We start from the raw sequence: 9,883 nt of genomic DNA on the forward strand, positions 1-9,883 counted from the left end.
CCTCTCTCCTCTCTCTCCCAGTCTCGCTCGCCTCTCTCTTCTCTATAACATGTAGCTACGAATTGTAATTATCAAACTATAGCTATGGAGAGTAATTAAGCTATTTTTGAGTGGCTATATGTGAAAGTTCCCCTATTTTTAATACTCTATTTTACTTTTTAATTAATTTTTATTTGGCCCACGGACCGGCCCTATCTATATTTGTCAAGCCCACAAATCGGCAAGCTTATTCAGGCCGGGCTAAAAAGCCCTTTTTTTTAAATGGGCTCCAAAAATCGTAGCTCAACCCTATCAAATCACGGGTTAGGCCAGGCCAGGCCGGCCCAACGGGCCTAACCCATATTGACGGCTCTACATTTTACTTCATATTTATACCTCATCATGCATGTATATATATAAACAATTAGAAAAGGGATCGATCCATACCCAAATAAGGATATAAAGAATATCTTCACTAGTAAGGTGAATGAAAGAGAAGTTGTCTTGCTACTGCAAATCAAAGAACATAACAAACATATTAGCCTAAGATTCAAATGTGTATATATATATAAATTAGCTATATATATATATACATATAGAATATGAAAATTTGAAGACCTTTCGAGGAAAATCGCGAAGGGAGCCAAGGATAGGGTTGCAAATGCTTGTCGATAAACAACAAATACGTAAGGGTTCATGCCATTGGAGATAGAAGCTTTAGAGAACAAAGCCATGCCTGCATATAATATTTGTATAAAAAGCATTGCCAAGTAGGGTTGATATTTCTTCAAAACCATAGTGTTTTTTCTTTTTTCCTAATATAATTTATCTCTTGTTGATGATACAATTCTTGTCAATATTTTTTATGCTTCTAATCTCCTTTTATTTTAAAAAAATGTACAAGGAAGTGTGTGGTTCACATACATATTCTCTTTCAAGATTGGACATTTCTCAATAAACATGACGACTAAAGTTTTCTTTAACTTTGTTTGTGGATAATAGTACGGTAGAGAACCTTTAATATTATCTATCTTTATAGAAGAATGCTAGACATAAAATTGTTCAACCTCTTACAAAAGTTGAATTTTTTTGGGTAAAAAATGTAATCATAATGCAAGATACACTAATTTATCACTAACTTCTATCATTTTGGCATTACATGAAAAAACCCTATTGAATTAAGTTCAAAAATATGTGTTTAGGATAATAAGGTGTGTATTTGAACTTTTTAAACGTTCTTGGACAATTCTCATTTTATGACTAGTTTTTAATATTAAGTTATGTCTAACTATCATATTTTACAATATGTAAAGCTCAATATAATATCACTTATTCTAAACAAGTGTCCTTATAGTATTGTTCTTTTAATTTATATGTTATTTGCAATATGTTTTTTTTTCACTACTATATTTATTTTTCAAATTTGCTTTAAATGCTCTATTAGAGCCGAGGAATTATAGAAAATAGAAAACATCCTTTTTACTTTAAAAATGTAAAGATAATAAGGTCTGCTTATAGTTACATGCTTTGCATATTAAGTAAAAATAATAAGATCGGCTTATAATTATATATGCTTCGTATATTTCACTTTAAAAGTTACATTAAATATGTTATTGCTATTTCAATGGTTCTTAGTGAAAACTCGCTCAAAATCACTAATTATATTTCTCACATAAATGCTTCTTTTGTGATTCGAGGAACCAAATGAAAGGGAGTAGTTATATATATATGTCTACTATTTAAAAGGGGAAGAAAATAGTCGGCTATGTTTGATTCCACCCCCATGACACCTATTTTTCAACAAAAATATCTTCCTCATTAGTACTTGAATTCTCATAAATTTGCAAATCAACCAAATCTTTATCAGTAATTTGCACGCTGGCTGTCTCCTGAAGATGTGGTTTGCACGGTGGATCAGGCAGGATTGACAGATCTTTTAGATTGATAAATTTTCGAAGATTTGGTTCACATCATACCTGAGGCAAATTCTACATGAGAAAAGTGAGGAATTTTATATAACATATAACTCAAGTTCACATAGTTCATGCGCTTTAATTTGAGGCTCAATATAGCGTAGTCCAAAAGATAAATTTGTATGAGCCTAAGATCAAATCAGACATTATAATGTTATACCTGACATGAACTTCAGTCGTCTACTTAATCAAGTAAATTGCATTATATGTCAAGATATCTTGCCCTTCTATAATTTGAAACAAAAAATATAATTTTTTCACATCACTTATGTATATATATAAAAATTAAAGATCTCTTGTAATAAAGCCATAAAACCTTTTAATAACATATAAAAAAGCTAGAAAATCATTTCTCCCGAACCATAATACTTTGGTTGAAATATATATACTTAATACATTTGAGCGACGTCATCATAAAAGCTAGGCAATGTGTACTGATTCAACATGTTGAGAGTGCAGCGCACAAATGTTACAACTTCGAATTGCCGTTAAATATGTTTTTAAGAGGCAATTACTAATGATAATTATATTTTAAAATTTCTTATAAATATCGTTAAAGCCTATAGAGACATTGAATCTAATCACAATTATAAATTAATATCGGTAATACTTTAACATTCTTTGCTAATATGCATGTTTATTGTCGCTAAAAATTTATCCCAGATGTTTATAACATATCAATGAATATATATTAAATGTGTGAATATACAATAACATTTTACTAAATAAAAATGTATATATTCACTCCATTATATTAATTATTTAACTTATCATTATACCTTTGTCATCATTATAGGATTGATTAAACTGTAATGGCACATATAGTATGAATGAGGGAAATATATTTCGCTACACACGTCAACTTAAAAGAAATACGTTTCTAGGGGGGAGGGGGGATTTTTAATAAAGTTAATAAAATAATGGTATGGATGAATATTTTTTTAAACGAAAATGATATAGATAAACTTTTTCTTAAAGTTCGATGACATATTTGAGTCTTTTTCCTAAAATATATATTTTTCATCTATCTTGTACATATTTTGTAAACTAAATGAACATGCTTAATTGCAATTTTTTATCTCAAAATAAAAGGTTCTATGGAACTTTATAAGGCTTTATAAGTACAATCTCTTAAACAATGGAGTATTAGTTTACTAAATAACTAATTGCTAGTCTAGTATTCCACATTGGATAACAACTATACTAACCTTCTTCCAATAGATTTAATAAAATATATTCCAAACACTTTAAAGGACAAAAAAAGAAAGGTTTGGACGTCTTATTCACTTTATTATCCTATCGAAATCATGGAAAATCAGTAAGCATAAAAACATACGTCACTACTAAGAAAATCACTAGTTTTCAACTAAAATTTTTCTCTGAAGAATGTTTAAATATGCCTATATCCACCGATATTTTGATTAAAATGGTGAACAAATAATAATACTTTCATACGAAAAAAATTAGAAAGTTTTTCACTATTTCAGTAAGAATTAATTGTGTTCAGCATTTTCTCTATGAGCTTATTTGGTGGGAAATAAATGAAAAAATTATGTTCTACAACATAATTTTTCTATTAATACGCGGTGGAAAAAATAATTATTTCTCTCTAACCTTCAATATATGGTATCTGTATTTAAGTTCTAAGATAGGGTGAACTATTGAGTTCACATATAAAAAGGTAAACCACATGGATGCAATTTTAGACTTGAACAAAAATGGGTATTTTTAAGATTTGACAAAAATGTAGTTGATTTTTTTTTTCTTGATACATTGGAAAATGTTAAGATTTCATAAATTAACCAATTTCTTTTTATATGTTTTCATTCGCTAGAAAATCAACATCAGCATAATGGTTTGCCTCCTTCCAAATATGTTTAAAATCGTCTTTGTCCAATTCTAACAAATATTTACAATCTTTAATAACAACTCGAAGAGGATGAGAGTGAAGAGAACATGCCTTAACATTTGAAGCAAAATTTAGATTCTTGAATCTTAGCAATTTTTGTCTCAATGTTCTAAATCATTCTTGGTGATTTAGTTATTAATATAGTAATAGAAGTTAAATACATAAATTTGATTCTTTGCCACATGGAAATTAGTGGCATGGATTTAGTGACTACATATCTTAGTTGTAAAGTTGATTTCATATATGTCTAGTTTGGAGACAAACTTTTTGGTATGGATATGATTCTTTTAGGTACTCAAAGGCCCTAATATCTTGTCGACACATTGGATATGCTTTGATATTTTTTTCTTAATTTCAGAAAAGTACTGCTTTTATTAAAGTGGAAAAAGATAAACATATATACATACAAGTGGTCTTGATTAATATGAAAGACATTAGACATCCACAGCACATAGAAATTTTACTCAACTTATAGGGGTCGTTTGATTGTCGGTTTGGAAGTGAATTATTCATGTATTAAAACTAATATAACTAGTATGTATTATGTTTGGTAGCATTATAGTTGCAATGTATAAAATTTAGTACACCAAATATGTTGTTTGGTTACCAATTTAAAATCTTGCAGAACTATACAAGTTAGGAGGCAATCTAGGCATTATTTTATGCAGGGTAGAAGATGAAATAATTAAATTCAGCACAACTAATCCATACATTACTCTAACGAGCTGCAACCAAACAACCCCTTACTTCCTAGCCTAGTTATGTACTCGAAAAGTTGGGGGAATTTACACAAATGGGATGCCATGTAGCTATTATACGTAAACAAACAATAGACTAGCATGACATTTCAGTAGCTACTATTTTCAACCTTGAAGCTGCTTGCAATTACAAGTGTTTGCTGTATAGATACTGAATAAGGGTGCTGTGCTAGCATAAGGACCGAAGGAACGAGCAATGCACCTATTGAAATGTTGAAGAGAGCAAAATGAACCCCATCTTCTCACCTGGTAAAACACCATCAAGAGCACTGGTGCCATCTTAGTGACCAATTGTACAGCCAACGCTCGTTGTTGCACCTGTAGGATATGTTTTACGTTCATGACAATTCAGAATACAGTGAAGCTATCAAAACATAGTTTAAATAGATCTGAAGACTCATCTACCATGATAATTTCTTGCTCAGACTGTAGGTATTAGTTCTTGAGAATTCTCGATGCCACTGAGACAAGGTGGCTTGGCAGCTCCATAGTAGAAGAACGCCATCATTTTGGACAGCTCATCTGCTGTTCGGCTCACTGCTCGAGGATAACAGTGAATAAAGTTAGATATAGAATGAGGATTTGAGACAAGTCAAAAGCAGTGTTTCATTAGATAGACTATAACCTTTCTCACGGTACAAGATTTTCCCTGCTTTAGTGAAGATGAGCTCGGGAAAAACAGAGACTTTCAAAGCAGACACCAAGTCAACTTCAACAACAGCATCAATTGCTACACACTAAAGGGAAAAAGACTATCAATAGTGTGTTTGGAATATATAATTGGTTAAAGTTGAATGGTTTAACTAACCCTTGGCGATGGTAGCCTGCAATTCCAGATGATGTGGATAGCCTTCTCCAATTCATCCCGTACCATTTCATTTTCCTTAGGCCTGCATGTAACACACAGCTTTCATAAGATAACTGCAACCCTTCGTATACGTCTTTCTCAAAAACTTACTTTAGGCTTCTGTTTTTAAGGCTCAGCCAGTAACCAATTTTTATGATAGGAAAATCCCTTCAAAGAAAGGAAAAGAGTTGTTTTTTGACAAATGAACATGATCTCAATTCTCAAGGAAGAGAAGGAAGTATACAGGAAAAATTTTGCCATCATAAGAAATGTATGGTCATTTATGAACCAAGTTATGCTGCTCTCTTCAAGAAATGTTGTTTCTAGAATCCCAAGTCTTTCAATAATTGGAGGAAAAACTCTTAAAAAATAAGTTTTACAAGGTCACTTCCACAAAATAATTGATATTTATGAAGCAAATATTAGAACGAAAGCAGAAAAAATAGTGAACTTAGTGTCATTCTTCGCTAAGCTTTTAAGGACTGTTTGAGCACTCTAAATTTAACAGAGCTCACCAATTAAATTTAGTTTTTTGCACATATGACCTTTTTCCTGGCTTAATTGTGAATCGGTGGAGAGATTTCCAAAAGGTATATATTAGTACTGAGAAGACTAAAGAAACCTAGTGGTTGATGGGCATATGCAAACTGCCATTTAGTATAAGAATTTGATTGTCTAATAGAAGGCTAGAAGCAAGACACATAAATGCAGACAGCAGATAACCTAGACTCTCAGAGAAGCAAGTAGATTCTAACTTTCACGCACATGGACAAGTAATAAAACAGAAATATGACAAAAATAGCAGCGAAAGCGAGTACCCCTAATTAACAACTGATAGAACTGCATTTTATATCTAAGTCAAAGGCTACATCATTAATGAGAGATGTAAAGGGGTGGCGAGATCACCTTTTGTAGCGATTATGAACAAGAACAATAAGAGGACTGATGTCCTTATAGACAGTCTCCTCCCACTCTGCAGTGGTTAAGTCCTTAACTGGACGAATATAATCATCATCTTGCCATACTAATTCATTGTCGTCATCATTTTCATCATCATCTTTCTTAACATTCTTGATACTGATCTTATTGAAGAATTGATCCAAGTTAAAACCTCGCCCATCAGCATCTTCTGGCCAATCAGGGTCTTCCTCATCAACAACAAGAGGGTAATCAGCCAAAAGCTTTTGCATCTTTTGTCTTCTCTCAACAGGATCTACCTCTTCCTCAACATCAGGAGACATTTTAATGACATCTCTTATCTTCCTCCTCCATTCCCGTCTTTCATCCTCATCCATATGAAAGTAATCGTCCCTCTTAGGACCTCCATCAGAATCAGATTCAGATTCATCTCCATCATCTTCCTCTCCATTGCCAAATTTGAGCAACTCTTCTAGCTTTGAAGCTTTTGATCCCTTTTGTCTGAGACCATGAACCTGTTTCAATAGTCCATTGTCATAAACAGGGATCTTGAAGAATATGAACATGTAATACAGATTAACGGCAATGGTGACGTTCAGACAATAAGAATAGAAGTGGAGAAATGTGCATACCATTAATTGGGACCTCCAAAATTTTGGCACTGATGGACCAAAATTATTCAATTTCAAGGAAGAGAGAGCAGAACTTCTCAGTTTGTTTCTCCATTGTGGGACAATTCCAAACACTGAAGGAGAGCTTCTCAAGCATTTCTCTTGTAAAGGTGGGGCCAAAAGCTGCAGCCTTAGGCTGTGTTGTAATTCCATTGTTCTAAAAGATCAAAAGCATTGTAACTTAACATAAGAGAAACTCCATGTAATAGCTAGACAAGATAATGGAGAGAAAACATAGTTATGGCATGAAATTATCCCATTTTCCAAATCTAATACTGGGACATCAGCTCTTCTACTTTTTTCCCACTTTTTTCTGACTTCTTTATCAGTGTTTACTCATCATGTACCCTATGCAGGACAAATAGCACTTGGTTTCAAGGTCAAATATAAGAAAACATATTTCTAGAATGAGGCTTGGAATGATTATGCATTTTCTTTGAATTCCTTGTCATTCCTCAGGTATTAGTATATGAGAAACAGTTGACTTCATTTCCTCAACAAGCACAACTGAAAATGCAAATAGCATCTCTAAGATCACAAATAATACCAAAAGGGAAAGAAGTGCAGTGTCAAATAGTTGTTACAACTGAAGAATAGGCCGAATAGCTGCCACCCAATAGCAAAATGCACCAGTGTTTCAAATTGAGATGTGTCTCAACTGTATCAGAAATGGGAACTTCATTTTTATCAACAATTGAGTTTTTTCTCAACATCACAAAAGAACATATTCCCTACGTAGTCTTTCACTCGTCTGTCCATCATGATGGTATGCCCACATGACATGTCACCGGCAAAGCCCTCCATTCCTGGTTCTCCTATAGTTGGATCCTCTAGAACCACAAGAATCCTTAGTTAGAATGGGATACCAACTTAGCTCCTTTTGGGTGAGATTTTGGGAAGAGTTGCTTCTCCTCCTACTAGGATAAAAGATCCCATCGAAGCGGCTAATCCCATGCATATTGGATGGACATCTAGTCGCACAAATTGCATAGTATCATAGGTATTACCCAGCACCAGATTGATACATGTTATAGATGATGAATCAATTTTTTTATATGTCCGCTACTTTATTTCTTTTGGGGTCTTTCTTGAACGAATACATTTCTATGGAAAAATAGAATGTCTTGTAGAAGTCTTACCAACCTTTAAGAACCTATCTTACAGCTCCTAGACATTAAAACAAGTATCTTAAGAATCTTTTTAATCAATTTGCAAAATGACTGGATCCCACATCGTAGACAAGGAAATAGCATTGGATCTGTTTGTTAGTATCTGAATTTGATTAAGCCAATCGCTTTCATGTTGCACTAGAGATGGCCCAAGGACATATCCTGATGCAACACTCAGCCGCATACAGCACTTATACCTAGCATTTGCTAACTGGAAATAATCCTAGTATTACTCGCAAATCCTGCCCACATGAGCCTACTGACATAACTTAACTACACTTATTATATAACATTAAGCAACTTTTTGTGCGCATCAGCAACCATAGAAAACAATAATCAATTCGCATACTTGATTATCGACCATTCCTCAATAAGTTGCTTCAGTCCCAAAGAGGTGCAAAATCCCTATTTGAAGTGCTAATATTCAATCTTAATGAGGGTACAACAATAAAGTGGATAGCAGTTAGAATCCCTGCTCTTAAGCCCCAACATATGAGGAAATCCAGTAATTTACTATTACTAACTAAATAAACAAATCCAAGGTTATTGCTCTCATCCATTTCCAGTTACACTCACCAATTACTCGCCTATAGTTTCGATGAAAACAATACACCAGCTTGTCATCCTTGGACTATATTAACTTTAACTTTGTTCCCAGAGTAACCATTCGGAGAAAAGACTCCTACTTCATCATTCTTATCTCTATACTTGGAGATTTAGAAATCCAATGTAGTAGTTTTCCACTTAAAGACTAATCCATTTATAAACCACAACAGCCATGTATTCCTTGTTCAAATTGCTTTATTTAAGCCAGGAGTCTACCGGAAACAACCTCTCTACCTCTACGAGGCAGGGTAAGGTCTGCATACACTATGTTGTTATTGTTGTTCCATATCAAGAAGCAAATGCACAACAAATAGTTTTATGCATAGCTGAAAAGAAGAAGAAAAAGATTGAGAGTTTAAAGCACATAAATTCAGTAGCTAAAGAGTTCTTACTTGTTCAGATTAGTGTTTCTTGAGCTTCTCACTTCTCCACAGGTCAGTGTGAAGTGAAAGTTTTTCCCCAATTTTTCTCTTAAGTTTTTTTTTGTTGTTGTTGAGATAATGGCATGGAAGTACCAATCAGATAAAATATTGACAGAAAATGGCTTAGTTTACAATGATTAGCAAGTTCCATCCCAATTTGATTTGTTTATAAATATATATATTTGGTAAATTGTAGCCAATTAATTGAACCCTAATTTATATTAGGAAAAAGGGTTAAATTGTAGTCATATGTGGTTGAATTTCATTAGCTTTTCCAGAGTTGGTAAAAATGTTCCCTAACAAAGGTGATTTTGTACTCAAAAAATTTGAATCAGAGTACTTACCACTCCACCACTCACTTCAGTCATTTTTTCTTTATCTTTGGTTATTTGTTGCAGAATTTCGATTATTTTTGCTTAAATTTCAGTCATACATAATTGAAGTTAAGTTATATATAGTTTAAGTTCAGTCATTGTGCGAGGAAAGGCTCAAAATAGTCCCTCATCTTTGGGTTAATGCTCAAAGTCATCCTTGAGTTTTCACATAGAGCACTAATAGTTCCTCATGTTTGCAATATTGGTGCACTTTTGATCCTCCCCTAAATTTTTGCCTATTTTTTAACATTAATTTT

The 9,883-nt window shown here is 33.1% G+C and overlaps 2 protein-coding genes across 2 annotated transcripts in view; both read right to left on the reverse strand.

The window, feature by feature from the left end:
• LOC102595937 (WAT1-related protein At1g43650) overlaps positions 1-826 on the reverse strand; it is a 4,506-nt gene extending 3,680 nt beyond the window's left edge. Inside the window, exons 1-2 of the mRNA XM_006359775.2 lie at positions 598-826; positions 427-489 (exon numbers count right to left, since the gene is read on the reverse strand). Coding sequence (XP_006359837.1) covers positions 427-489; positions 598-776 — 242 coding nt within the window. The 5' untranslated portion in view covers positions 777-826. The remainder of the gene's footprint in view (positions 1-426; positions 490-597) is intronic.
• A 3,717-nt stretch (positions 827-4,543) lies between these two features.
• Positions 4,544-9,399, reverse strand: LOC102587975 (uncharacterized). The gene is made up of 7 exons (XM_006359755.2): positions 9,223-9,399; positions 7,017-7,212; positions 6,373-6,899; positions 5,428-5,509; positions 5,245-5,356; positions 5,025-5,156; positions 4,544-4,937 (listed from the first exon to the last, which is right to left on the reverse strand). Exons 2-6 carry the CDS (start codon positions 7,206-7,208, stop codon positions 5,041-5,043), a joined length of 1,029 nt encoding a protein of 342 aa, XP_006359817.1. The 5' UTR covers positions 7,209-7,212; positions 9,223-9,399; the 3' UTR covers positions 4,544-4,937; positions 5,025-5,040.
• Positions 9,400-9,883: the final 484 nt, after the last annotated feature.

Source organism: Solanum tuberosum, unplaced genomic scaffold (assembly GCF_000226075.1).
Source record: "Solanum tuberosum cultivar DM 1-3 516 R44 unplaced genomic scaffold, SolTub_3.0 scf00294, whole genome shotgun sequence".
Lineage (NCBI taxonomy): Eukaryota > Viridiplantae > Streptophyta > Magnoliopsida > Solanales > Solanaceae > Solanum > Solanum tuberosum.

Excerpts from the sequence above, each read along its gene's own strand:
- LOC102587975 (XM_006359755.2), bottom strand. The coding sequence starts at position 7,208 with ATGGAATTACAACACAGCCTAAGGCTGCAGCTTTTGGCCCCACCTTTA. Across the intron at positions 5,357-5,427 it reads GCAGGCTACCATCGCCAAGG|TGTGTAGCAATTGATGCTGT; the intron begins GTTAGTTAAACC and ends TTTTCCCTTTAG. Across the intron at positions 5,157-5,244 it reads AATCTTGTACCGTGAGAAAG|TGAGCCGAACAGCAGATGAG; the intron begins GTTATAGTCTAT and ends ATCCTCGAGCAG.